The sequence below is a fragment of the Cucurbita pepo genome, chromosome 2 (genome assembly GCF_057944985.1).
Source record: "Cucurbita pepo subsp. pepo isolate OVF chromosome 2, ASM5794498v1, whole genome shotgun sequence".
Lineage (NCBI taxonomy): Eukaryota > Viridiplantae > Streptophyta > Magnoliopsida > Cucurbitales > Cucurbitaceae > Cucurbita > Cucurbita pepo.
The window spans coordinates 9660843-9688710 of record NC_141799.1 but is presented as its reverse complement, the minus strand read 5'-3'; the positions used below and the strand labels follow the sequence as shown (position 1 = coordinate 9688710).

At 38.3% G+C, this 27868-nt stretch overlaps 4 protein-coding genes across 20 annotated transcripts; all 4 read right to left on the bottom strand.

The window, feature by feature from the left end:
- Positions 1–1388: 1388 nt before the first annotated feature.
- Positions 1389–5460, bottom strand: LOC111787683 (forkhead-associated (FHA) domain-containing protein). The gene is made up of 6 exons (XM_023667707.2): positions 5089–5460; positions 4795–5003; positions 2677–4464; positions 2462–2597; positions 1979–2370; positions 1389–1753 (listed from the first exon to the last, which is right to left on the bottom strand). Exons 1-6 carry the CDS (start codon positions 5324–5326, stop codon positions 1520–1522), a joined length of 2997 nt encoding a protein of 998 aa, XP_023523475.2. The 5' UTR covers positions 5327–5460; the 3' UTR covers positions 1389–1519.
- Positions 5461–14126: 8666 nt separating this feature from the next.
- On the bottom strand, positions 14127–18374 carry LOC111788945 (protein PSK SIMULATOR 1). Of its 6 annotated transcripts, none has more exons than XM_087121694.1 (12): positions 18228–18374; positions 17393–17772; positions 16993–17318; positions 16810–16902; positions 16625–16715; positions 16457–16550; positions 16275–16372; positions 16057–16126; positions 15369–15472; positions 15011–15285; positions 14898–14942; positions 14127–14816 (listed from the first exon to the last, which is right to left on the bottom strand). In XM_087121694.1, the coding sequence occupies exons 2-12, from the start codon at positions 17711–17713 to the stop codon at positions 14300–14302; spliced, it is 2034 nt and encodes a 677-aa protein (XP_086977820.1). In that variant the 5' UTR covers positions 17714–17772; positions 18228–18374; the 3' UTR covers positions 14127–14299. The 6 variants fall into 6 exon arrangements, with proteins under 6 accessions (XP_086977820.1, XP_086977821.1, XP_086977817.1 ...); XM_087121695.1 differs by having other exon boundaries at positions 17393–17764; positions 18228–18358; XM_087121691.1 differs by having other exon boundaries at positions 17393–17854; positions 18052–18335.
- Positions 18375–20936: 2562 nt separating this feature from the next.
- Positions 20937–22671, bottom strand: EMB1687 (ribonuclease P family protein / Rpp14 family protein). The gene is made up of 3 exons (XM_023668707.2): positions 21737–22671; positions 21501–21638; positions 20937–21269 (listed from the first exon to the last, which is right to left on the bottom strand). The coding sequence occupies exons 1-3, from the start codon at positions 21912–21914 to the stop codon at positions 21121–21123; spliced, it is 465 nt and encodes a 154-aa protein (XP_023524475.1). The 5' UTR covers positions 21915–22671; the 3' UTR covers positions 20937–21120.
- Positions 22672–22784: 113 nt separating this feature from the next.
- LOC111788379 (protein DETOXIFICATION 54) lies at positions 22785–27494 on the bottom strand. 12 transcript variants are annotated; one of them, XM_087121533.1, is made up of 6 exons: positions 27476–27494; positions 26454–26479; positions 26142–26244; positions 25174–26049; positions 24647–24968; positions 22785–23451 (listed from the first exon to the last, which is right to left on the bottom strand). In XM_087121533.1, the coding sequence occupies exons 3-6, from the start codon at positions 26193–26195 to the stop codon at positions 22892–22894; spliced, it is 1812 nt and encodes a 603-aa protein (XP_086977659.1). In that variant the 5' UTR covers positions 26196–26244; positions 26454–26479; positions 27476–27494; the 3' UTR covers positions 22785–22891. The 12 variants fall into 12 exon arrangements, 10 of the variants coding, with proteins under 10 accessions (XP_086977659.1, XP_023524471.1, XP_086977660.1 ...); XM_023668703.2 differs by lacking the exon at positions 27476–27494 and adding an exon at positions 26324–26377 and having other exon boundaries at positions 26454–26907; XR_015419929.1 differs by lacking the exon at positions 27476–27494 and adding an exon at positions 24076–24173 and having other exon boundaries at positions 23319–23455; positions 26454–26995.
- Positions 27495–27868: the final 374 nt, after the last annotated feature.

The window sequence follows — 27868 nt, the reverse complement described above, 5'->3', positions numbered from 1 at the left end:
ACAAATAATTCATGTAGAGACATGTGAGTGGAGGTATTCTATACAATGAGTTTGTATAAACTTGACCAAGAAATATTTAATCTCTCTTTATATTCCATTAATTGAGAAGATTAATATTTCACATGATGATTTGTAGAGACTCGATCTTAATCCTGAGTGAGTTATGAACTTCTGCCTGTGAGTACTTGTCCTTTGATTTGTATGAGTGAGAATGACTCTTGTAGCTGATTCAATAGGTTTACAATATTGGGGACTTGATCAAATATGAAGCAGGAAACATAATATCATGAGATGAAATTCACTTCTTTCAATATAAGGAAAGTAGATGAATTTTTCTCTTCAATGCTGATTTTGGGACTTAGAACAATGGAGCATCACCCTCCCTAGCTTGAGAGGGACTTGTTTATGATTGAATCATAAACAAATTGTTCATTAGAGAATCAATGTACTTCGGGTGAAAGATGTAATTACAGAGATAAAACGAATTTTTGATTTAGACGTAATTACAAACAACTCATGAAGAATTGAGTTGTTTGTAATGATTATAGCAATCGACATAAATTTGTCATTCAAGGCATAAAAGTGCATCTCTACATTTAGTAGAGTGACCTATATTTAATAAATGAAAATTGTATTATTTGAGCTTATCTGTAGCTTATCTGTAGCAACACTAAGAAATTAGATATTTTAGATACATTAAATAAAAAATATATATTTGAAATTTGAATAGAAATTAGTTAAATATATATTTGGATATATTATAATATTTAAATATAATAAGATATTATATCTTAATATTTATTTAAATATATTATTGGACAAAAATTCTGTAAGAGTAACGGTAAATAGTACCTTTAGGTTGAACCAAAATGTCATATGGATCTCTTACATTTTCTCGGGGGAGAATTCTCTCCTACTCCTATCCTTCAAGATTTTCTTTTAAGAGAGGTTCCCACGAGCCTTAATCTAGTGTTCGAGTCATAATAAGAAAAAATTTGTGGAATGTGGAAGAACTTCTACGTTGTTGAAATAATTTAAGGAGGGTTGCAAGCTACCATTTCTACAAAGGTTAGAACGTTTGTCCTCATATTTATTGTTTTCTTTTAATTCTTAATAAAATCAAAACAGTTTCCAAATGTTTTTGCTATATCGATAAAGAGTTCATTCCCTTGTGTCATAAGTAGGAGCCCTTAAGGAGTCGATGTTGATCGCATTCCGAGGAGACAATCAACGTGGGATAACTGTTCCAATAGAATGAACTTCCAAACTAGAACTTCAAGTGATTTAGACATAAACAAGAATAACTGTTTTAAAAACAAGCACCAACGGTCAAAAAATGGAAGCCTCAAGTCGTACTTTTAAAAGTTTAAAAGTAAAATATCTTTCCCTCCTTAGAATTTAGTATGTTCCTAAACTGTATATAATTCCATATTCATTGCAAAATTTACTAAAAAACCAGCAGTTTCCAAGAGTGTGCAAAATAGAGTCTGTTGTTACAAGAGATGATAACAGAAATCTCTTATATGGACACTCCATAATGGGAGTTGTGAAGCAAAATGAGCTTCAGGCCCTTGGCTCCCTCGGACCCTTTCGACGACCTCGACGAGCATCGATCGTACCGTTCCCTCAAGACAACATCATCAGGGCAAGACCAAGTAAGTCCCCTTGGAGAGCTATCAGCCCACAAGAACCTCTCTGAAAATGGATTCACTAAACTCTCCCTGAATTCTTTGGCCGTTTCACAAATTAGTCCCTACAAAACAACAAAATTCAATATGCTTGTAGCTATGTGTAACAACCCAACCACCACTAGCAAATATTGTCCTCTTTGGGCTTTCCCTTTCGGGCTTCCCCTCAAGGCTTTAAAACGCGTCTACTAGGAAAGGTTTCTACACCCTTATAAAAGATGTTTCGTTCTCCTCCCCAACCAATGTGGGAGATATCAATTTCTAACCCTGGTATAGTGATAGTAGAGTACCTCAGCCATGGCTTTTATTTTCAGGGTCACATCATCGCTTAACACAACAAGTTGTCCATGATTCACTGCCCTCCTCCTAGCGTGAAGAGCACAGTCAAGGATATGATCTTCTGGAGTTGGTGAAAGAGCTTCCATCAAACTTCGCTGTGCAGCAATGGACTGGATTTTGCTTGATGTCCTCCACAGCAAACTCTCACTGCTCTCCTCGGTGTATGGAGCTTGAGGAGTAGCCGGAGGTGTTGCAGCAGGCCTGCCTTCTTCCCAACTCTCAACATCAATCCACCATCTTGTTTTCACCATACAATCTTCAATCCATTCAAGAACTGAAGCTGCCTCTGTTGTTCTCCGGAAGAGGCGACCGTGTCGTCTCAAGCAATCCAGCTCCCTTATGACTGATTCCAATAGGAATTGATTATATTAATCATGAGAACATTACAAAGCTTTGATCACACAGAAAAAGTGTAAACTTGTCGAACTCGTTACCAATTCGCGGAACGATCAAATGTGTCCCTTGGAGACCTTGTAAACGCTGTAGTGACTTCATTGATTCCTTGTTCAGAAGAGAATTGATGTCCACAACCATAGTCCAACGCTTCTTTCCTTCTACTGTGAGTTTTTTCTGCAAAGAAACACTTATTAAGCTTATGTTCTTTTATAGAATCATTTACAAACATGTGAGAAATATTTGATAAACTGACCTTCATGGCCCCTGTCGACACAGCTATATTACTCTTTCTGGCAGAAGTAGCCTCCGGTCTCTTCTTTTCGGCCAAATTCGACTGCAATGATTGGAACGGCGCCCGTTCCATTCCTCCTCTCTTTATCAATAACTTTTCCTTTCCAAACTTCCTATTCTTAGAGATTTGTTTTGCCAGTTTTTGTTCTTGGAGAGCTCTGGGAGTTTGGTTCTCTTTGTCTGATTCTTCACTTAGCTCTTCTTCTTGTTTCACATTATGTCTAGACTTGAAAATTGATGTTTGGGACTTGGATGACCTGAAGGAATCCCCACTGCTTTCTATGGTAGCCTTCTTGTTCAATGATTTCTTCAAAAGTGTGTTTGGTGTGAAATTCTCCTTGTCTGGAGTAAACATTTCTTCTTCCTCCTCCCCACCCAAATCGGAGAGAAGGGTATTTGTCACTGTTTCATCTCCTGTTATCTCAGAACTCATTTCATCCATTAATGAAGTCCCTGCTCGATTTTCTCGACTCACACCTATTTCAACTCGAGGAAAACCAGTTGGTTTACCTCTTCTTAACCAAATGCTTCCTCCCATGGCTGATACGTTCTCTGATCTTGTGGGCGAAGCTGCATCTACATTTTCATGTAGTGTCCGGATTTCATTCTTTACTGCAATCTTCGAGCAGTCTGTTGCAGAAGGTACAAAACTGGGCTCTGAGAGTTCCTTATGTTCATAATCTTTCTCTGCTACACTTTTGCTCGGTTCAAATGTTTCTAGTCTTGCGTTATATTTCTCTTCAACACAACGTTCAACATTCTGATTCGTTGGCAAGTTTGGTGTTACCTCAGAAGTGGTCTTCATAGAGCTGTCATTCTTATATTGTGCTTGGCAATACAGAAGACACTCTGTTACCTTATATAACTCTTCATTTCTTTCATCTGCATAATCTTCCCCAATTTCGGCTTGGCTTTTGCTTAGCATTTCCACTTCCTGAAGGCATTTTTCTGTGCTAATTGAAGAGTGATTGTCTTCTAGAGGATGCAGCTCATGTTCCTCCATGAACTCATTCTTTTCTGTGGCAGTTTCTGATTTTACTTCTTGATCTGGTGGTAGATATTGGATTTCTACACCATATCCGACGTTCGAGGACGAATTCCTCTCTGCAAGAACTTGTCGACTTTCAATGTCGAATGGTTGAGGCTTCTCATCATCAACCACAGCTACATTACTAATTTCTATCTGTTCAAACTCATTTCTAGATGAGCTCTCGTATTTGCCACCAGCAAATGCAATCATGTCAGTGTCTTCAATATCAGAAAAATTCCCTTTGCAAGGAGACATGGAAGGGGGTTGCAGGCTCTCCTTTTCATTGTCTAATTGTTGATATCCATTCTCTGAAGTGGTAATAACATCAACCACAGGCAAAATGTTTGATTTAATTTCCTCCCACTCAAACATATTACAAGAGGAACTCTCGGTTTCACTATCAAAGATTGAAGACATGATAATGTTTTCAACATTAAAAGACAGATTATCAGCTGAAAGAGGCAGACAAGGGGATTGAAGGCTCATTTCCAAGCTTTTCAATTCATTTCCAAAAGGTATGCTTAACAAACTAGTTTCCTCCTTTCCACATTCATTGACAGAAGACACAACCATGCCTTCAACTTCTCCAGCTAGAGGTGCTACACTGACTTCCTTTATCAACTCCATGTTCCAATTCTCATCAGAATATAAAGGCCCAATAGAATCAGAAACTGAATCCTCCACAGTTTCTTTATTTTCATCTGATAATGAGATCTCCTTCTGCAGAACAATCCATTTAATAAGAACAAGAGAACACACTTCAAATTTAAACAAACTAACTCCATTCTTCTATGAAATATCAAACCATGTCTTTGTAAGTAAAAAAAAAAAAGTTAAATGACTTTCAAGTTTGATGTATTTATATGAACTTTTCCTAATAATTTCATAAATTTTCAATTTTGTGTCTCGCTAAAAAATGTTATGACAGGCACATAAGGAATGCGAAAATGAAATTTATGGATTTATTGCATAATCTTAGACCTCAGTTACCTATTAAATGTTCGAAGTACCCAGAAACATTTTCACAAACACCTTACAGGCAGACATTACCTCGCAATCCTCCACGGCCTTCTCTTCTATAATTGCAAGTTCCTCTTCCTTCTTTTCTTTAGGACATTCAAAATCATAAGCATCTCTCAAAGGAACCCAATGAAGCTTATAAACTCTGCTGGAGCCACCAACACTGAGAGTATCCCCTTCTCTCATCTCCACTCTAGCCCCTGCTTCAATCCTCTTCCCTGAAACCCACGTTCCGTGGACTAAACAAGACCCACAATCCATTAGAGCCCAAGAATCGATGAAATGAGCAAGAAACGTAAAAGCGCATTATTAATTTAGAATTACCTGATGATAAATCCACAACAAAAACCTTGTGCGAAGAGGGATTCAAATGGATTTGAAGATGGAATCTACTAATGCTTGGATGAGTAAGCATTATGTTGCAATCTGGGTGTCGTCCGAGAACTATTGTCTCCTCGTTCTCTCGATCTGTAACATTGTTGACTAGGAAGAGGTTCTTGAGAATCGCGCCGTTCTTGAGGACGGTAAAGACTGGGATTTTTTCCTCTTCCCTGTACGCCATTTTTGAAGAAGAACCAGCTGGGATTCTTCGATTTTGTTTCTTGAGAGAGAAGGAGAGGAAATGGTTTCAGATTTTGTGTGCGCCCTGTGGGAGAGATAGGAAAGAGATGGGATGATCGGATGTTATATCCTTTGAAATTTTGGTTTCTGTGGTTTTGCATTTTGAATATTTGAAAAGACGACCGTTGAGAATAATTATTGATCGTTTACGAATTATATCGCGGAAACATATATTTAAATTATTAACTAAAATATATTAGTTAGAAAAAGAAATTTAAAATGATTTAAAGGCTACTACATATAAAGAAATATATATATATATATATATATATAAATCTAAAAACTGAAATGCATTTTTTAAATTACTTATATTTAAATCCGCAATGGGTGATTCTACTCTTGATTTCGAGCGAGCTTTTATGTATGGCCATATTTCGAGCGAGATTTAGAATTCATGTTGTTTATTCAAAGGTTGGTTATATTTCAATTGTAACGGTGTGAGCTTTGAAATACCACTCGTGATTCGAATCGATTAATACCACTCTAATGACTCTAACATGCAAGTTTTAAACATAAGAATTGGTAAACAAATTCTTAACTCTCAATAAAGCCAAAAAAAAATATATATATATATAAATTTTATTCTTTTTAATTCCAAAATATGATGTCTCAAAACAAATAAAAAAAAAAAAGTTTTATATGATCTTTACAACCTTAACCTAGGTGACACATATGGTAACCTAGGTTGGTAACTCCTATGTTAAAAACTAGCTTAAATATAACAAACAAATATTTAAATTATAATTAAATAGGGAAAGAGGAAAGGGGCTTATTAGTCATCCATAAATTTAGCTGAATTCATTAAATGCAACTTAAATTGCATTTAATGCATCTCTTATTTGAAGTTCAACTTTGCACAACATATAACGGATGTAACGACTTAGGAAAAATAAAAAATAAAAAATTCAGTCGTCGGAAAACTCATGATTTTTTCGGCGACTGCCGAGTTTCACAGACCCCACGCAAAACGACAGCCACATCTCGCTCAGCCTTTAGCCCACGACTCCCAGAATTGATCAGAATACCTACAAACAGAGAAAAGAACGAAAATACAAGAGAGAGAGAGAGAGAGAGATTTCGGATAACATCGGCGAGTTTCCAATTCCTCTTACGAGCCCCAAACCACCCTAAAACCGACGTCAAACGCTCAGTTACCACCACGAGAAGGATCCCTAACGAAACACAATAACTTAGGATATGTTTTGTGCCTTTACGTAAGCGTCATCGTCGGTAACCGAGGTTGGAAAATTGAGTCTTCCTAAATGTTCTTAGATCTGTGGTTTTAGAAACTTTTGGGTCACTAAACTTCGAGGAAGGAAAGAAGGACGACAAACAGAGAGGATGTAACGACCCGAAATTTTCTACTTAATTTAAGGTCGCTACTGTATACGTACCATAAACATTGAATGCGGAAGACTTCATTAAAATTTCATAAAACATAACCTTTATCTTAAAACACAGCCATGGACTTACGTGTTTCGAAAACATCTTTAAAACGACACAATAAAAGACCCAAAATAAAATAAATAAGGGTTTAAGTTTAAAACATCATATTCTATCCTAAGTCTAAGAAAATAAATACCACTATTGTGAATGGATTAATCCACCACACCTAAATGGTGTGAAAGTTATCTTATTTATAATCAAACAAATTACAAGGATATGGAAATAGTAATAATGGAAATAACAATAAATGGAAAGATACCTATGATAATAAGGCAAATATTAGATATTTGCCTTATAATAAAATATCAAATATAATATATACGGGAAAGTATAATTTATTACTAAATATCCTTAACACCCCACCGCAAGCTGAGCGTCAGATTTGAACGAACGTGAAGCTTGGATCTGAAAAATTCAAAAAGGTTGAGAAACACTTTTCGTGAAGATGTCAACAACCTGGTTCAGAGGAGGCGTAGAGAAACACTTTCTTGGCCATCGAAAATTGCAGAGGGATTGCTGCTTAGTGGCGATGCTGCCTTGGCTCTGGTGAGAATATGTCTAACCCCAAGAAGTAGAAGGGGAAACCTAGAGCAAGGGACAAAGACAATGTTGAAGCCGGAAGAGTCGCCACATTGGGCGAAAGAGCCAATTTTGGCAAGAAGGGCAGCCGGAAGAGTCGCCACATTGGGGCGAAGGAGCCAATTTTGGCGAGAAGGGCGGCGGCAACTTGGTTGGCGAAGATGCCAGTGCGGCGCCTAGATTCCAAAGGTAAATCTTTGCAAAAGGTCGATAGGCTTATCGAGATTCTGTATATTTCCAAAGAGGAATGCTGATGAAGATCCTAAGATTAGGGTTTCTGTGAAGGATGAAGGATGAAGGATAAAGGGAAAAATTGGGAAGAAAATGAAAGAGACTATGTTTGGAAAAGGTGAGGTTGTATGTACAGAGTATGGCGAAGGATGATTTGGAGGTCAAAAGGGTGGAGCCGAAGAGTAATCAATCGGCTCTGCATGTGGCAGCCATGACGACTGCCCCTGCGGCGTCAAAGCCAGCAGTGGTGGTGGAGAAGAACAGTAGAAGATTTCAAAAGCCATTGAAAAGAAAGGATCCGGGTTTCTAAACCAAAATTGCTCTGATACCATGTGAATGTTTGATTAATCCACCTCACCTAAACGGTGTGAAAGTTATCTTATTTATAATCAAACAAATTACAAGGATATGGAAATAGTAATAAATGGAAAAATGGAAAGATACCTATGGTAATAAGGCAAATATTAGATATTTGCCTTATAATAAAATATCAAATATAATATATACGGGAAAGTATAATTTATTACTAAATATCCTTAACAACTATCGTATGCATGTGCCATGATCTCGAGTTGCGATGCCTTCGTCAGCCGTATAGGAATGCCTTGCCTTAACCTGAAAAATGTAGTAGCACATGGCTTGAGTATTTAAAGAAATACTCAGTAAGTGACCCTACTATTGGGGTTAAATGCAACAATCACATGCAATGAAATGATGGGACCTATCTTTCGTTTCGTTTCGTCTCGTTTCGTTTCGTTTTCCCTACGGTGCTGTCCTAACGGGTAATCGTGGACGTGTACCATATACTCTACACACAGCCCATACGTGCGAGTATGGGCTCACCAGCTAGTTTGCACACCGCTGGGCCACTGTCCTTATCCGGTGGGCATACTCTGGAACCGTCACGGCAGCGCTATGCAATGCATAACGATCGTTGTCCTGCCATTGGTTGTACATGTCCGTACCCTCGTGATGGGATGAGGGTTTCCCCCAGATGCATGAACACACACAATGCATGAGGTTCCCTTATTACTACATTTATCTTTAATGACCATAACCCCCTGTCACGTTCCATGTTTCATGTCATTCTCATTTTCAGTTCACATTTCATACACATTTCTATTGGGGTTATGATTCGAGACAGTTTACCATGTTTCATGTCATACAAATCATGTTGTTCACAATCACATATTCCATACAAACATGCCATAATCATTCAAGAACAACATATCGTTACATGCATTACACATCACATCAGACTAAAAGAATACATATCATACATTCATGTTCACATAATTACGTATTTAGGCACAATAATCTAGCATACAATGTATCATATCATAAACAAGTCATAACGTAAACACTTCATAGCCATATCGTTTTCTAACTTACCATAGCCTTAACGTTTTATACCTATCACAGACATATCATTACGTAACATACCCTAGTCATATCGTCACAAGAACGTATCCTAACGCTATCGTTCTATCAATCTATCACAAACCTATCCCTTTCTACCCATAACCTAACCGTATTCTTTCATCGATATCTCCTATCCGTAGCACTCCGGTATATAACCTAACCTTAACATTTCATGAACGTACCTTACTCCTATCGTTACATTTCATTTTGTGCATCATCCTCGTATTCTATCTCAAACATATCCTTGAGCACATCGTACCATAATTATTATCATACAAACCACATATAATAACATAACATAACATATAGGAAGCATATCGATCCACAGACACACAAATCAATATATATGACACGTGCAGAACCACAGGGCACGGGTCAACATCAAATATAACCATGCCGATAGTAAGGTCACTCACCTGGCTAGCTTAAGTCGTTGTCACAAATATATCTTTAATGAAAGTTCGATTCCATCATTTGAAATCCGGATCAACCTATATGAGCCCATGACATTAGTTTCGGGTTTGAATTCTACAATATTATTTCTCTAATTTACATTGGTTCATTGTTAGAAGTCTTGAAATGTTATATATCTATAATTATATTTTTATTAAAAATCTCATTTTTCATGGTTATGGTTACTGTTGTATAAGAAGTAGATACAACTAAGTGTATCTACTAAGTTATTCTGAGCTTTACTATTCTCTGTATTTAGCTCTCTATTTACCTTTCCCTCCAGATTTAGTTTGTGGTTTTTAATTCTCTAATCTTTCTTTACATTGGTTCATTGTTAGAAGTCTTGAAATGTTATATATCTATAATTATATTTTTATTAAAAATCTCATTTTTCATGGTTATGGTTACTGTTGTATAAAAAGTAGATACAACTAAGTGTATCTACTAAGTTATTCTGAGCTTTACTATTCTCTGTATTTAGTTCTCTATTTACCTTTCCCTCCAGATTTAGTTTGTGGTTTTTAATTCTCTAATCTTTCTTTTTTATCTGTTGTCTTCTATTCTGTTCTCATGTATTCCAAATTTACCGTTCTCATGTATTCCAAATTTACAGTCTATCTCCAAATCTTTGTCTTTTAATTCTGTTCTCATGTATTCCAAATTTACGTAGATCTCTATTTCCAAATCTTTCATTATATCAGTGTTTCCTATTTCCTTATCTCAGTGTTTCCTATTCACAATTTTTCTTGCCATTCTATATTTAATCTATTCATTCGGGGCAATTCTATCTTTAATCTATTCGTTTCGCTACTGATAAAAATTTAATCTAATATTATTAATCTGACCTCATTTACAATCGTATAAATGATTCATGACCAGTGTAATAATTCAAATGAAGATCTAACTATAATTGGTTGTGATTTCTAAAAAATAGGATCTGTTTCTTTTCTGTTACTTTCAGGATGGGTTGATGAGAGATAATTGTGGGAAGGGATGAGAGGTTAGTAGAGAGAAGGGGAGATGCTGTTTTTATTTATTTATTTATTATTATTATTTTAACTAGTCTTTATAATTATTTTTATTTATTTATTTATTTTTGGCTATTAGAGAGGAAAATGAAGAAAGATGACCGAAATCGACCACGGAAACGCTACAGGAAGAAGAGATAAAACGCGTCAGAAAATTGACCGAAGTCCGGTAAGGAAGACGAGATCCACGAATTCGGGTCCTCGAACCCAAAACCCGATAGAGCAGCCCGACTTCTTTTCCCTCGGCCTCTGCCTTCAACCCAGCCCAACTACAACGACCCAAACCTCAATCCAGCCCAGGAGCCACGGTTCAGCTGAATCGACTGGAGACTAGACCCACGGTCCAATCGAACCGGCCTGCAACCCAAACGTTTGCGGCCCAATCCAGTAAATCGAGGCCCAACAACCGGCTCGGCCCAATAGCCTTCTGCAACAGCCGACCGACCCGAACCAGAGTGTGACCCGCGCTCGATCCGACGCTCACCGCACGACGTGGCACACAACGGCGCAGGTGGTCCCTCGGCGCAAACGGCTCGGCTCCCCTATTTCTAGTCCGATTCCACTGTTTCATTCCTCCCAGACCTGTTTTCGGTCCCGATTAAGGTATCCGAGGCCATTTTAGAGCCGTATTTCACATTTATTGAATTATTGGTAAATTAATTGTGAAATATTAATGGAAGGTGGCGAACGGTGTGATAGGAAATAAACCCCGGCAACGTAGAAAGCAACTCTTATGGAACGGGAGCTTACGTTTAGCTCATTAGGGAGTACTTCGGCCAAGGCCAACGAAGTAAGTGGCCTTACTATAGGATAGGCTAAAGAGTTGTTTGAATTATGATGATGTATGAGTATGACATTGTGTTGTGATGTATGTTAAATGTACGTTATTTATGTTTTGATACATGACGTACATGTTATATCTTATGCACTTAATGGCTTCTATGATGAGTATGATGTATGCATGACGATGTTATTATCATGATGATGTTTTCCATGTTGAACATGCCTTATGATGTTGTTTGCCATATTGCATCATGTCGTTAGATCGACATAGGACACACCCCTAAGAGTATGAAAATGATATTAATGTAAATATCCACGAGCATGTATTACATAGTGTAACCAAGAGATGAGACTAGAGGGTTGTGTCAGAAGAGATGTATAATTGGACTTAGAGGGATCTCATGCATATTGTATATTCATAAGCATAGGGCTACTTCCCCTAGAGATGATGAGTGCGGACGAGTACCGTATGATGAGTGCGAATGCGCGCATGTGCGAATGCACACAGATGAGGGTGTTCATGAAGCGCATGACACTATGGGGTTCCGCTGACCTCCGGATGTCGTTACAGATTAGCTTAACCAGAGGGTCCGGGGGGTGTGCGAGCGCCTTGGGGATTCACACTCGCACGTGTCAGTCGTATGTAGGGAAGTACTATACATCCAATTTGTCCGAGACTGGAGGCCACCCTTAAGATGATTAGAGATAGGTCCCTAATTCATGATTGCATGTGTTTGCATTAGCATGGCCCCTATAGTGGGGTCACTTACGGAGTATTGATTCAAAATGCTCAGGCCGTGTGCCATATTTTTTTTTAGGTAAAGGCAAAGCGCCCATGTACAGTTGACGGCGGCATCGTGATTAAAGACTGTGGCGCGTGCATAGGATAGTTGCATATTTAAAATTCTTAGTCTTGGTTAGGATAGGGTGTTCGCATTTCATTTATTTAAATTATTTAATTTGTAATTGTTTTATCTTATTTTGAACTCCAACACCATGTTTGAAACACGCAAGTCTGGCAGTGTTTTCTAATGTTTTAACGTATTATGAAGCTTTAAATTTTTCTGCTAATAAAGATAAGCATTCTTAAAGTTATATTATGGATTAGAGATGAGCATGAGACGTTAGTGGTGACTCTAGATATGTGAAAATTTAGGGTCGTTACAAGAGAGGTCCAATGTCTTCTAGAATTTTCTTTGATGAGCTCACCAGAACTTGAATATAAGTGTAAAAGGTTTGTTGTAGCTTCTTGGCCTTCGTCCTTGTAATTGGACCTTGAGGTATGAAAATTTCTTGGTCGTGGTTCATATCAACTCTCTTTATATATTCCGTTTATAATATAGTGTTCTTTTATCTCTTACTTATAATCTTTGAACACGCTATTTTAATTGAATTGATGCTTCAAGGGTGTTGTTTGCTTAATTGCTATGTGTCACAATTGTATTAAGAAGAGAGTAGGATGTGGCCCCATATGCAGACAAACAATGAGACATCAAACGAGTGGAAAGCTCATCTTGTCACAACCCGACTTTCCGAAGCTGCAACTTAAGTTTGACTTGATGGTGTAAAGACAAATTTTTTGCAAAATAAAAACAAGATACTTAAAACATAAGTAGTTTAAAATAAAAAAATAAAGAGTAGACAAGTAAGGCTTGCCTATGCCACCTGCTCTAGAGTCCGCATCCGACTTTGACCAGCTCCTTATTTACCTAAAAACATAGAAAACTTAGAGTGAGTACAAAAGCTTATTAAGTAGCATATTTATAGGGTCTTAATCGTATTCGTAATGTATGGTAGGATACCACCCTTTTCCTTGTCCTATTCTTATTCTTGTCTTTGGTTCTTGTTCTGAAGTCTTATTCTTGATTCTTGTGTCTTGAGTGGTACCTAGAAAATTTATTGTCTTGTCATTCTCAAGTTTGGGTACCTTAGGACGTGGTCATGTGGTAAACATGCTTGACTTGATTCATATCCTTAAGGCAGTATATTAATTACTTGAAAATCAAAGGCTACCTAATATTTATTTGTTTGACTTTGAGCCTTAGGATAGCATATTACTAATTGAAACTTATTTCTTGGTTTTACGCAACATCATGATCCAGGGCTGTCTTAAAATTTATCTTGAGGCAACCGTCTGACTACTTGAAAATCAAGTGCTAACTATGAGCTCATCCTGGATTAGGATAGCCTCCTGTTGCACGACTAATAACCAAAAAAATTAGGGGAAAAAAAGAAAAGGAAAGGGAAATTTGTCCCACGTGGATTAAGTTGAGAAGTGGAAGTTGGCCTCTACTATAAAAGGGGTCCCTTCATTTCATCGTCCCATTTGAATGATAGAAAGCCAGTCGAAGAATACATTTTCTAACGGCGTTAGACTAGCATTTTGGCTTATTCAACTTGAGTCCAATATGCTCGGAACCTTTCTTATTGGTTTCAACTCTTCCAAAGCTAGTTTAAATTTTTAGAGTCTAGTTTAAATTAGTTTATCCAAAATTAGGTAAGTCAATTCCTAGTGTAGAGTGCCAATTTATAATTATGGAACTTCTAGGTAGAATTAAATTTCAGAGAAGCATTAAGGAGTCATGGTAGCTTCAGCCTAGGTCAATCAAGTAAGTGACCTTACTATGGGCATGAATAGAAGTTAAGTGACCTTACTATGGGCATGGATAGAAGTTTATGTTTGTATGATGTCACGTGCCCCGTAATTTTGCCCGTATCATATGCTTGTTATATATGAAATGTTTATGAAATGATAGGACAATTGTCTGTCATATCAATACTAGAATACTAAGGAAAAAGGGATCCAAATAACTTTGAATTATTATGAAATAATAGAAGTATTTGTATACACAGAAGTGAAAGAAAGTAATATCACAAAACCCCCCTCACAATTTCTACTACACATCAAAACATGCTATCATCCATACATATTCTCATATCCAAAAAAACAAGTCTTGCTCTTTGATCTCTGATTATGAAAAGCTTCGAATATTATCGACTCTATCGATGACATCCAAAGCGATACGGTCGATGTCAAAATCAATAATCGGGATGGAGTTCGGCCTCCGAAGGGTGGACGGATCCTTCTTGGTTTCATTGATTGGGGAATGGTTGCTGCTTTTACTTAGCCTATGGTACTTACTTAACCTGGTTTTTGCTGAATCAAATTCCTGACTCTTACTTATTCCCGGGGTAAGTTTCCTTTTGCTCACATATTGAAGCATTTCCTGGTCTTCTACCGTCAACGTCGAGGATGGAGAATTTGCTTTCTGGTTCGATAAATGAATCGTTCGTTGGTTCGGAGATCTAATTGGTGATTTAACAGGAGACCTTATTCCAGTATTACAAGCTCTAGCTTGGCTGATCAGATGGTGAAGCCATAACACCAGTTCAAGGATGTAGGACTCCGTTTTTTCTTTATCTGCATGATACAGCGTCTCGATCCTTAGTAACTCGCTCTGGCCAGAAGGCTTTCGGTTTGTTTCGGCCCTGAAACAACAGATTTTTCCATTGAGTTGAAGAAAAAAGTAGGGGAATATAAGAGAGCAGCATAGCATGTCGATAACCCACCCGGAATTCGCCCATTCTCCAACCCAACCGAAACCGTGATGAGCCCTGAAGAACAAGAAGAAAAGTTTATTGATAATAATTGTAAGCTGTATATCAAAGGGAAGCAGTTGTACTTGGTAGTGTTATTGGCAATGGGAACAAGCCAATGCAAAGTTTTCTCCATCTCGGCTTTGATTTGAGGAATTGTAAGCTGCAACAACCAATCCACAAAATTAATATGTTCTAACAAAACATCATAATCAGTAATGTTTTTAGTAAGATTCACAAATACCTCTTCTTTCGGCTGAAACGTCTGTAGTTTTAAGCGTAAAGCCGACTTTATACTGGGAGGTAGTCCGTGATATAAAGCATCCCTTGTGTTAGGAGGTACGGAACTCGAACGAGATACCTGATTCAAGAACGTATGCTAATTCAGAATATTTTCGGAACAAAAACTTGCAAAAAAATTTGAATTTGGAAGCTGATACTCACAAGTGTATCGATTTGACTAACGATATTTGCATAATGCAAAGCGAGACCAGCCGTCCCTAACTTTTTGTGGCTATTCTGAGAACCTTTGGCCGGTTTTTCATCATCTACAACATCCAAGTGCAAAAATATACTAAAATGAACAAAGTGTCGAGCGTTCAATATCCTTTAGGAATGTTGGGATCGCACAACAACGCACATATTCGATCAAGATGAACACGAAGAACATGAGAAAGAAAATGCAAAGAGGAATATTGGCTAAAGGTTTTATTAATGACTTCAAGTATGTAAACTAAGAAAGAATACAGAGAAGGAAGAAAGGACAGAGAGATATATATAGTTCAGTTTAATATATATAGATTTACCAGATATAATCATCTACTGTATATAACTATCTATCATATAACCGTTGACTAAGCTATAAATAAACTGCAGTGTAACGGCCTAGATCCACCGCTAGCAGATTGTCCTCTTTGCTAGGGGAAGGTTTCCACACCCTTATAAAGGATGGTTTGTTCTCCTCCCCAACCAATGTGGGACATCACACGCAGACTCCACAGATATAATCATCTACTATATATAACTATCTACCATATAACCATTGACTAAGCTATAAATAAGCAGCAGACTCCATAACCTAACAAGCATTTGCTAAATTATGTACAAGTTATCCAACGTTTTAAATGCGTACCGGCACTACTGAAGGCTTCATGAATCTCCAAATGTAAGTAATGCACTATGTCCACAAGCTTCTCCATCACCTGTGAATACATTCATTATATTATCTTACTCTTCCCATAACTCCATATTTGTAAGTACGTGAGATGGTAACTTCGCTACGAATTCACGCATAATATCCATCTAATGACATACACGGTATGACGAGGTATAAACAACAGAACTTGGTACCTCTTCGAGAATCCTCGACCAGAGAGATCTCTTCTTCAAACCTCTGACATGCTTCTTTTGGTTCTTTAACTCCGCCTTTAAGATCGAAATGCTATCTCCTGTAGGTCGAAATGATATGCAACAAAGTGATCAAACTAGGAGAAATTCAGCTTCATAACTACATAATTGAAGTCACTGATTACCTCTTTGCGTCGTGTTCGAACTATCCTCCTCTTGAAGCTTGCGCCGGTAATCTTGTTCAAATCTGTCCAAGGCTTGTAATTCATGATAAAGTTCCTGCAAACAAAGAGAATATTTTGTTGTCTTTTAAGCAACATACTTCACAACAGTAAAGATTGATATATACTCACTGCTGTGTACTGTACAAATGTCATCAACTGCTGCATCACTGCCTCAGCATCTTCCTTTAATTGCTTTTGTGGTGTAACTTCTGAACCTAACCTGAGTATACAATAATCAAACACAACACGACGTCGAACACTATCATAATATAGAAACCAGGAAAACGGGAGGCTAGGATTCCATCAGACGTTACTTATCAAAATAGCGATGCAAATTATGCCATTGAGGATCTTTACAACGATTCCCGAAGCGAATCACTTCACAAGTGAAAACTTTCAGTTCTTCTCTGCCAGAATTCACAGAAGAGAATGAATATTTTTCAGAGTTTCGAGTTCAAATAATGATCCAAATAGTATATTGAAGTAACTAACAACACCTCTTGTCTGCTGCTGCAATTCTCAAGAGTTCATCCATGTCTCTTGATATCAAATTTTGGACCCCTTCTGATGGAAGCACTTCCTCCTTCAAAACGTTGATGCTACGTTTCGAGAGCGACTGCATTAGACTAGAACCCTTCACAATGGTGTTGGCAACTTCAAAAGCTAAGATTAAAATTTTGTTCCCTTTTGTTGTCACCCCTGAGGTGAAACCACCACCAAGGTTCAAACTTGTCACACTACTACCAAGTGTATCCAAAACATCAACAGCCTTTCCTAGCCCAACAGTACCAGCTCTGCCTAGAAGAGAGCTCATTTCTGAAACCTAATATTACAAACGCAATTCGTTTATTAAACTCTTCCATTGTAGAGTTGCAAGCAAAACGTAGGTGCTATTACCTTTGCAACAGCTTGTCTCGACTTGGTTGATCTAGATTTCTGAGATAACGTTCGAGATAAGCGAGGAATTCCATCGTTGATATCGTCCAATCCATATGGAACCACTGCATTCACCTCCGGGAACGAAAATGGTTCTCGTAACGCCTTATTCATGCCATCAGCAACAGCAACAGCAGGGGTGGAATCACTAATTTTGGAGGGCAGTCCGTAAGTATGATGAACCATGCCCAACTCATTGTTAGAATCACCAACCCCTCCACCACCGTTACTGCTACCAATATCATCAGAAGTGGTTCTTGTTCTTGAACAAACTCCACCCATTGTGTACAAAAACAAACCAAACTATATTTGTCCTGCGTCCACAATTTTAATCTAAACCCCTAATGAAACAAATGTCAATCAATTTGAAGCTCCAATCCATCCACCATAGGCATTAAACAACAGAGTTCAAAGATCGAAAATCTAAACAAACACATGAAGAAGAAGAATTATGAAGCTATCACCAAAACCCATATTGTAAAAAATCAATTTCCATCCTCAAAACACCCAAACACAATCATTACACACAAAGAAGAAACACTAAATCAAGTCCAGTAAAGTGGTGTTGAAGATCTATAAGAAACCCAGATAGAAAAAGGGGTAAAAACGTAAAGACGAACCAGGGAAGAATTGGGAAGCGTAGATGGATGTAGAAGAAAGGGAGATTGAAACTCCGGCGGTTTAGTGAAAGAATGAAAGGGTATGGAGAGGCGATGATGTTGAAGCGATTGAAGAAAGGGGAAATGGGAATGGGAGAAAAGGCGAGTGGAGAGGAAAGTCAGGGAAGGCAGCTTACAAAAATCAAAAGAGAGGAGGAAGAAGTCTGCGGCATAAGCATAAGCATGAGCATAGGCAAGCGGGTGTGTGGTCAAAACCCCCGAGAAGCCTCGCCCCACCCTCCCCTCCATCATGCTAACTAATACTAATTTCATATCATTTTCTTCTTTAGAACTCTTCAATCCCTCGCTTTGGTGGACTTTTCTTCTTCTTTATGCCGCGTGTTCATCACGCGACTTTCATTCATATTCCCATGAAGATGAAGATGAAGATGAAGATGAAGATGAACAATGGGTTTGAATCAATTCATGTTCTTTAAGGCCCAAAAGTATGATCTTATGTCAATTTTTAAATTCCTGTGGAGTAGAATTTTTAAAGACCTTATTTCCATTTAAATAGGATTTTTTTTGGTCAAAGATCATAAAAAAGAAGAACAAAATCCACAATTTTCTATTATGAAGAAGATCCTGCTCAAGTTTTAATATTTTTTAAATCAATTTTATTTATTTATTTATTTGTTATCTATGATTTTAGAAATCAAATTAAATTTTAAAAACTAAAAAAGAATGTTTCCAAATATTTATATTTATTTTTTAAATTGGACTAAAATTTTGATAGAGGGAAGAATATATTTACAATAAAAAGTATATATGAACCTTCAACTACATAAATAAATAAATAAATAAATAAAGGTAAATTTTGAAATACCTTGGTGTAGACAGTAATCCTTCACGGTTCTCTCAAACTTAATTTTCTCGAACCTTAAGGTTTAACTGATGTCTTTACGAGGTTGTGGTTGTTTGTTATCACAATTGCACTTATTTGGGACTATGTAGTGTGATGTGTGGTACTCACTCTTGTCCATAGAGTGAGTCAGCCAACTAAAATTTTATGCCCAAACTTTCAACTCCACTCTTAGGAAACAAATTTAGAAAATGGAGATATATAAAGTTTTTGAAAAATGGTGGTAGAGAAAGGTTTTGTATGTTCGGAAAGCAATTTAAGAAAAGAATGTTATAGGATAGCATGCAATAAGCAGCAACGACGACATTAAGAACATATAACCCAGATTAAAAGAATTGACAACTAGTTGCTGTCTTTAACACCAAACTCAAAAATACATATTGTGGTTAACTTCATGTCTTTCGACACGTTTTCAATTGATCTCAACACCAGGGAATCTCTTCCAATTTATCAGGAACTCTTGTACATCTCTTCTCAATTTGCCAATTTTTTTTTTTTTTTTTTTTTTTTTTTGTATATTCTCAGGCAAGATCTTCTGCTTCATTCTCAGTAGGATTCTTTATCGTTGTAGGAGCTTGTGTCACCTCATTGTATCTGATGTTTTTGTGATCGGGTTGTAATGTTTCAAGTTATTAACATAGACAATAAGGTTAGTGTTCATTCAAGGGGGCAATTTAACCTTGTATGATACCTTCTCAACCTTCTAAATGACTTTGATTGGTCTAAAATTATTTCTAGTACCAATGGTTGATTCTTAAGAATCCAAGTTGCTTCATACTTTGGTGAAGTTTTAGGCTTAGGCCCTCTCCCCAATAACAGATGATGATTGACTAAGCGTTTGCAAGTCTAATAAACTTGACATTTAATAAGTCATTTACCTGCTTATGAAGTTCAACTAATTCGGGTTGAGCCAAATGACACACATTGTTGGCGGACGGTCTCATTCTTGGTAATAACTCAATTTAGTGATTTATACCTCAAGATAGAGATAAACCCTTAGTTTGACTTTCTAGCCATGCATCGCCATGTTTCTCTTGCAACCATTGGATCTCTATTGTGATAAGCTCACTCGAGCTCTCCTCTTCAACCATCAAAATGATTATGAGCATGGGTTCATCATGAGTGGAATCACATCTCAATTGTAATCATTTTCACCCATCATGAGTGGAATCGCATCTACGTAGTGTTGGATATGGAGCTTTTTTTATTTATAGCTTATTCAATTGTTACCGAGAGTAAAACTATCTGTGGAAAATGATCATGGTAAACCGTTATATATACTACGTGATTATATCTGATAAAACTGTATATAGTAAACTAAAACTAAAACCATATATATACTCATTGGTAAGTAGTTTGAATAATACTAGGACATGGGAATAACTTGTGTTTGAGTAGAAATTCATCTCTAACACGACATCAAAGTCATCCACCTTGACAAACACAAAAACGGTCTGTCCATTCCAAATTTGTAGCTTAATGGGAGTTCTCTTAGCAATTCCTAAGATAGGTAGGACCACCGAGTTGATGACTTTCATCCCTTTTGTATCTTAATGCTAGAGAATGTTCAAAATGGCCCTAAATTCAACCATAGTGCTCTTTGTCTGTTTGTGGTTATAATCCAATCTCAACGTATATAAGATCCTATTCCACTAGCTCTTCAATCTCTCTCACTTTCTTCTAGAGAGGAGATAAATATTGTAGAGCCTCCATGCTGAAATTTTTAATACTTTTGACTCGTGGTGTTTCAACTTCTGCCGTCTCATATTCAACTTATGAGTTTGTTCGATAAGGGTACTCTCCGCCCTTGATTTCTACGAGAGGATTCATTGTTCCTTCCTCCAATTTCAAATATGTCACTTTCCCTACTTTTGATTGAGTTAGATTAGTAATTTCTATCCCTACCGAGGCATTCCGACCCTACCACATATATTGAAATCGAGCATTGTTAAGGTTGAACATGGCATAGCGTACACCATAGGAAGGTCATGAACTCGTTATTCATATAGTTTGAATTTCTCTCACAACTTCAATCTCTCGACAAAACAAAAAAACCTCGTCTTTTTTAAACATGTCACAAATATCTAACGTAAGCTTAGAAAACTGCTTGGCATAGTCTCAGACATAAAATGAGAACAATATGAAATAAAATTCAAAATTCAATCAAATCAGTTATCTAAAGTTCTAATCTTCTCCAGACAGTTATGCATTTGCAGATTGACGCCATCAGAGATATTAGGTCCAACCATAAGCTTGTACTGCTCAAATTTCAGTTCATCCACCCTCAAGGCGGTGTTCTTGCAAGCCCTGCTGTTTCCTGGTAAAACAGAACGCATTTATTCAATGTCATTTCTTCAATTCTATTACAAATCAGTGCAGCACAAAATAGAGAAGGATTGAAATTACCCAGAACAAGAGTTTAAACTTAATACTCATTTACAAGTTCAAAATTCATATTCTGATTATATTCTTGAAGCACAAGCACAATTGTGTATACCCAAATTGGAAGTCAGCAACATAAACGATGATCCTAACCAATAAAACTTACCAGTTAGGTCCAGTAGATTAAATACAACGGGGCAATTGCTGATACTCCTCACCATTGTAATTGCAGCCCATACATTCTGGTAGTCCTCTCTAGAGGCTCTAATGATGCACAGCTTTGTGATTGGATTTACATACCTAACTACATAAACACCAAGGCAAGAACAAATATTAGGCTATACAAATACAAATACAAATACAGAGGTTGCTATGTTGTTTAGAAAGACACGGTTTATGTACCTTGAAAAGATCCAAGTGAGGAAGCAAAGCCACACTCCCCGAAGTTGAGAAGAATACTGTCCTTGATTGCTTTTGAAACATTATATTGGGTAATGATAATAGGATCATCTGTTGCAACGTCTTTATTGGGATCCAACGCAACTTCAAACACCAAGTATCGGTTCTTAAAACTCACCATTCTTCAATTCTTCTAACTTTTCTAACAAAATATGCCCACCCGGGAAAGAAGACGGATAATCGCCTGATTTCAAACAAAGCTCAAAAAGGGGGGAAACGTGTGGCAGACGCCACCGTACACTGCCGTCGGCGTTGCGTCAGAAGTTTGGCGGTGAAAGGACCACTCAGCCGCTGATTTTCGAGGCCACTTTACAACAAAAAGAAAAAGAGAGAAGGGCACCTGAGAACGCCGGAAACCTTGAGTCGTTTGTGAACGGAGAGAGACAGAAGATCGAAGTTTCGTGTGGGATGTACGAGGTTTAAGGGCAGTGACTGTCGGAGAGAATCGAGAAGGGAGACAGAAGGGGAAAGAGTCGGCGATTTCAGAGGTAAGGGAAGGAGAAAAGGAAAACGGGGAAGAGGAAGACTGCGCTTCCCTCGCGTGGCCTATCAAGGGCGAGCGACCAGTCGGGCCCACCTGGACGCGCGGCCCGGTAGAGGCCCGGCCTGCGACAGCCGGCCCAGTGCGGCCCGATTGGGCTGAGTTCTCTTTTTGTGTAATTCATCCTTTGCCGGCACAATCAACCCACCGTAACCTCCGGCGAAGCCCATTGGATGGCGCCAAACCGTGGACCCCAACTGGCACCGTGGAGGGTAGATAGTCAGACCTCAGCCCCCAACGATCGGCGTGGATCTTTACTGATAACCGGCGATGGTGGCTTGAGTTAATCATCGTCGCCGCTGATTTTTATTATTGTTGTTATTTGTTTATGTGTAGGGGATTTGGAATAATTTCAAAATCTCTCCGGAACAGTAAAAAAAAAAAAAAAAAAAAAGAAAAAGAAAAAGAAAAAGAAAAAGAAAAAAGAAAAGGTTTTGAGAGGCAACAAAATAAGAAATAGATAGCTGCCAGGCAGCACTGATTGAAAGCCTTAACCCAACCAACAACGCCCAATCTATCGCTTGGAAAGAAACTATACACATCATTTTTTCTCTTCCCTACAACACAATATGTTGATGCCCATTTTCATGAACCAGCAGTTCTTTGGTTTCCTCTTCTGCACCATTGCCATTGGTGGTGGCACTCATTTCCAAACCAGTCAGCTTCTTCGCCTTCAAGGCCTCACCCTCCCAATCAGTCTTCGCCAGAACCACATAGAGCATGGACACAGCACAGGCGACCTGGGCCGACAGCAGCCCAAACCAAAGCCCAACAAACCCAACTCTAACCCCGAAGGCCAGCCCCACAGCCACAGGGGTGCCCACCAGGTAAAAACACCCCAAGTTGATACGAGCGCCCACAGCAGGTCGGGCAGTACCACGCAAGATGCCATATCCCGTGGTCTGGGGGCAGTTCCAAAGCTCACACAGGCCTATGATTGGCAAAGCTGAAGACACCAATGATTGAACCAACGAATCATCTGTGAAAAGCCTGGCCCATGTGCGCCTCAGAATCACCGTCCACGTCACGTTGATTCCGCCTATTACAAATGCACATCCCAATGCCACCACCGCTGCAACCTTCGCTTTCTTTGGCTTTCCACTTCCCAGCTCGTTCCCTACCTGCCCAATCTCATCAGATCATATCATCATATCCCAAGAAAACCTATTTTTATTACATCAATCAAATCACAAAGCTTTCTTCCAGGTGAACCCTCTTTTTTATAGTGAGATACAACCAATCTAAGGTGCCTCCTATTTTTGTTCTCTCTTGTCACATCACATACAAATGTAATTTAACTATTCTCTAGGACCTATCAAACTCTAATGTTGCTGATTCACTAGGTTGTTTAGAGTGGTTTGTAACTTAGCAACACTATTTGGCTATGGATGATTTTTTTTCTTTTTCTGGCTAAATTGTAAGAATCACCTGTATGAAAAATATCATATGCTACCATGATACCAGAAATTTACTGAAAAATGAAATAGATATGCAATCAAAGAGCCCTAGGTGCGGTGAGAATATGATATGTCCCTCTAATTTCATGAAAGATACCTTACCAAGCAGAGTAGTGAGTTGTGCCAATTACTTAAATAACACATACTCTTATTTTTCACACCCTGATTTTGCTCCATAAATAGCACTTTAGTGCTCTGGACTTTACATTATTTTCAACGGATGTTGACATGAAGGATAACAAACCGACCAATATTCCTACTCTGTCATAATCAGTGAGCCAAACCTCTATCCCTCCGTACACGTGCACACCCACCTCCTTCCCAGTTCTCCAACCCCCGTACATTAGAAGGCTGCTGCATAAGCCCTTTACAGCTTACATACCTTTGTCATCACCCATAATTAGTTCAAGCTCCCGATTTAGAGAGCAAGATTCATTTTCAACTATAAGGAACTGCTTTGAAGAAATTCTCTCAACAAATGAACCACGAACACGAAAACAACGGGTAAACAAAAACGACTGAAGAATCCAACTCCTACTGATGAAAAAGATGAACAAAATAACTTCCCCCTTTTCAATTTAAAGAACAAATACCTTTAACTTGAATCAAACTGCTGGAAATATGAATCGCAAAATTGGTGTTAGAATTAGTAAAACATTGATTCAGTGAGAGGAAAAATAAGGCCCCTAAACCGCTGAGTGATGAAAGATCTATAGTGTAGAGATAGAACGTGGGTCTGGAGAAAAAAGCAAGCTCTTGCAACAGAGCTTGATAACTAACTGATGGGAGCTCTCGCGGTGAAGATGAAGGAGCGAAACAATTTGTATAAAATACAGGGAAAGTAGAGTGTGGTACCTTTAGAGAGAAGTACCCGTGCAGGAGCAGCGGTGGAAGGAGACCATCCTTCACGGTAAGAACCACTAAAGTCTAATCTAAAGTGGGAAAACGCATTAAGCATCTCATGCCTTTTTGAAGATATGGAGTACATAAACATCCGTGTAAGAAAACAAAATAACCAAACAAAAGAGAAAGAGACGGCTGAAAATGAAAGGTTCCATATCAAAAAAAAATATAGGATTAGAATCTGACGTGGGTTATTGGTGCAAGTTTGTCGGTATATAATTTTACCGAGTTGAAGGGTTTTACCAGTTGACCATGACCGATAATGACTGAAAAACTGTACAATTGATAGAAATGTTAAACAAGCATAATGTAAGTGCTTTGCCCTGTTTGACATGATGAACTAGCATGTTACTTATCAAAATTAACAATTTCATAATACGCAAAGATAATCATAATGAAAATTGCCAAATGTTGGGATAAATGTGGCCTAGTATATTCGCAATTTGTAAAGATTTTGAGAGATTGGAGAGAAAACTTACCCTGGCGGAGACGCAACCAGCGAGAGCCAAGGGTACTGTGTACATCATGCTTGTAGTTTGGATGAGAATCCCAGTGGCGGCCACAGCCGACGTTGGGTTGGACAAATAACCAGACAACACTGTCACTATTTCATACCACCACCACTCCAAACATATTCCCAAGCAACTCGGTACAGCCAATTTTAGCACCGGCCCCACGCCTCCACAAACCTCTCCCACCTTCAACGTCCATCTCATCTCACCTTTCCTCCCCCATACCCACACGTATCCTGACATCAACCCCGCAATGTTCATATTTGTTAGCACCGAAGCTATCGCCACTCCTTGCGTTCCCAGCCCCAGCACCACCACCATCACGTAGTTCAGAGGCACATGAAGGCCAACTGCTACTAGGGTGCAATACATCATGGGTTTCGTGTCCTTTTGTGACCTTAAAAATGTTTTTAATGGTTGCAGCAAGGTGTTTGTTAAAAGGTCTGGAAGAGAATAAATACAGTAAATAGCCGCCATCCCTGTGATTTGTGGATCTTGGCCTAAAAATACCATGATATTGTCGAGATTGATCCAGAGAAAGGCGATGGGTATGGTTGCAACGAGGAGGATTAAGATCATGCGTTGCAGAGAAAGACAGAGGAGATCCCAATTCTTGCTTCCGTAGGCTTGGCTGCATATGGGTTCTAACCCAGCGGCTAAACCCACCATAACAGAATAGCCTGTGATATTTGTAAATCCTATTGCAAGTGCACCACCTGCTAACTCCAGGCTACCAATTCTGCCCAAAAACAAGACAGAGACCACCTGCCTAAGAAATACCAAGAAGTTCATGGTAGTTACCGGTAAGGTCATACCCCATAGCTCTTTCAACTGTTCTACCACCTGCAGCAATTAGTCGTTTAGGGATATTCAAACCTTGAACAAAACCCAAAAAAAGGTTGGGATTGAGTTGAGTTGTAGGTCCGTTTCTATACCTGAGAAACAGAGGGGGCTTTGTTTGAAGAAGCATCTGAGTTTTCGTCTTCCATTTGTTCCAACAAAATTAATTTTCAGAATCTAATCGACGAGGGGTAGAAGCTGCACGGAAACACTCGATCAAATCAAGAACAAAAGAGAAACCCACGTCATAAAATTTACCAATGAACCCATTACCTACATCAACAAGGCAGACAGACCTCCAATGAATAAGAAAGTAGAGTAGAAGAAGAGCCTAAAGAATTCAACTCTTGATATCATTAGAGTTTATTAAAATATGTTTGAAGGTTTTTGATGGGCACAAAACGTACCTTCCAACGCTTGTGTAGAAGTCCGACTGTAAGTGCAGGAGTTGGAAGAGCAAGCAAAAGTTAGGAGTGAAGAAGAAGACGAAAGAAGACAGAAAGAAGCAAGCAGGAATCTCGAGTTTGTATTGTTTAACCAAAAAAGGAAACAACATACGATGAATGGTGGATGGGGTTTTATTTTAGTAAAATATATACATGCACGCCCATACCATGTGGTATTGTATACTGAGAAAGACAAGTATGTGTGGTTAGAAAAGCAGAAATGAGTTAATAAGTGGGAGCTATGGCCTACTACCTAACACACTCATATTGAGAAAGAGAGAGTTTTGGTTTTGAATTAACGTGGTAGCAGCATAAGGGTGTAGAGATAAGTAGCAGGAAAGAAAGCAAGGAGGGAGGGGCAGACGGCTAAAAGAGATGGATCCATTTGTTGGCGTTTCGATGATTGATAGCTTTGTCTTTCCACTTTTTTATATCTAAGATCTTCTACTTTTTATGCTTTCTTTAAGCCAGGGGAAACGGAAAAGTTAAATCTTTCTCTTTTCGCCACCACCCACCATGTGTGACCACACGAAAGCTGAGTGGGTGGGACGCCTCAAATACGGGCGTTGGTTGGAAGAGCGGCAATTGAAGCCCAACAACACGGGGATACTCAACTCAAACTCTAGTTTTCTTTTGCTTTTCGTCACCAAATTTGTATTTCTAACAAACCAACACAAACGTATATACAACATACAAAATTATTAACTCGAACCTTTTTCTTTTCCTCCTAAATATACAATCCCAATCAATTGGAACAATATATTCTTTCCAAAATAAATAAATGAATAAAAGAAACAACATATGTGCTTGAAAATACCTATTTTGATGTATACAATCAAGAAATAAGTACCAAATTTGTTGGTACTCTGGCTTAGTTCCTTGTGAAACAATGAGATAATATTATTCAAGTAAATGATTGCCATAAAATAAAATAGAAAAGTACTGAATCAAAATAAATAGACCATTCTGACATAACGAAGTACCTCATGGCCTCTCTCTGATATTCCTTCGTACGAATTCAACACTGCAATAATGTACATCCGACTTCAATCCTTCCATTGTCGTCTACCTCGCGAATAAACCAAAACATAATCACAAATTCTAAAGCGCAACCTCCAGACGCATTCTACAAATAAGCTAGAACAACAAATCAGTCAAGTTCCAAAATCCAAACCAATTCCAAATCAGAACGCAAATCTCAAATCAAACTCCACCACTAGCAGCCGAAGCTTGATCAAGACACACAAACAGGAATCGAGTAACAAATCTCAATACTGGTCAAGTAAGTAAAATCCGCCAATCGGAGGCGGATTCGAGCCGGAAAAACATCCAGCGAGCGGTTCGCTTCAAACTTCCTCTTCCTTGCATCGGAGAAC

Bases quoted from the DNA above. Each gene is read 5' to 3' on its own strand.
- LOC111788945 (XM_087121694.1), bottom strand. From the start codon at position 17,713: ATGGGTGGAGTTTGTTCAAGAACAAGAACCACTTCTGATGATATTGGT. The intron at 17,319-17,392 runs GTAATAGCACCT...TTGTAATATTAG, and splicing joins CGAGACAAGCTGTTGCAAAG to GTTTCAGAAATGAGCTCTCT. The intron at 14,943-15,010 runs GTACAACTGCTT...CTTGTTCTTCAG, and splicing joins ATTGCCAATAACACTACCAA to GGCTCATCACGGTTTCGGTT.
- LOC111787683 (XM_023667707.2), bottom strand. From the start codon at position 5,326: ATGGCGTACAGGGAAGAGGAAAAAATCCCAGTCTTTACCGTCCTCAAG. The intron at 2,371-2,461 runs GTAACGAGTTCG...TATTGGAATCAG, and splicing joins TTTGATCGTTCCGCGAATTG to TCATAAGGGAGCTGGATTGC. The intron at 1,754-1,978 runs GTACTCTACTAT...GTTGTTTTGTAG, and splicing joins AAATAAAAGCCATGGCTGAG to GGACTAATTTGTGAAACGGC.
- LOC111788379 (XM_087121533.1), bottom strand. From the start codon at position 26,195: ATGGAAGACGAAAACTCAGATGCTTCTTCAAACAAAGCCCCCTCTGTT. The intron at 26,050-26,141 runs GTATAGAAACGG...TAATTGCTGCAG, and splicing joins AAGCCCCCTCTGTTTCTCAG to GTGGTAGAACAGTTGAAAGA. The intron at 23,452-24,646 runs GTACCACACTCT...TTGGGCAGGTAG, and splicing joins ACGGGTACTTCTCTCTAAAG to GGAACGAGCTGGGAAGTGGA.
- EMB1687 (XM_023668707.2), bottom strand. From the start codon at position 21,914: ATGGTGAGTTTTAAGAACCGATACTTGGTGTTTGAAGTTGCGTTGGAT. The intron at 21,639-21,736 runs GTACATAAACCG...GTGTTTATGTAG, and splicing joins CTCACTTGGATCTTTTCAAG to TTAGGTATGTAAATCCAATC. The intron at 21,270-21,500 runs GTAAGTTTTATT...CTGTTTTACCAG, and splicing joins TAATCTACTGGACCTAACTG to GAAACAGCAGGGCTTGCAAG.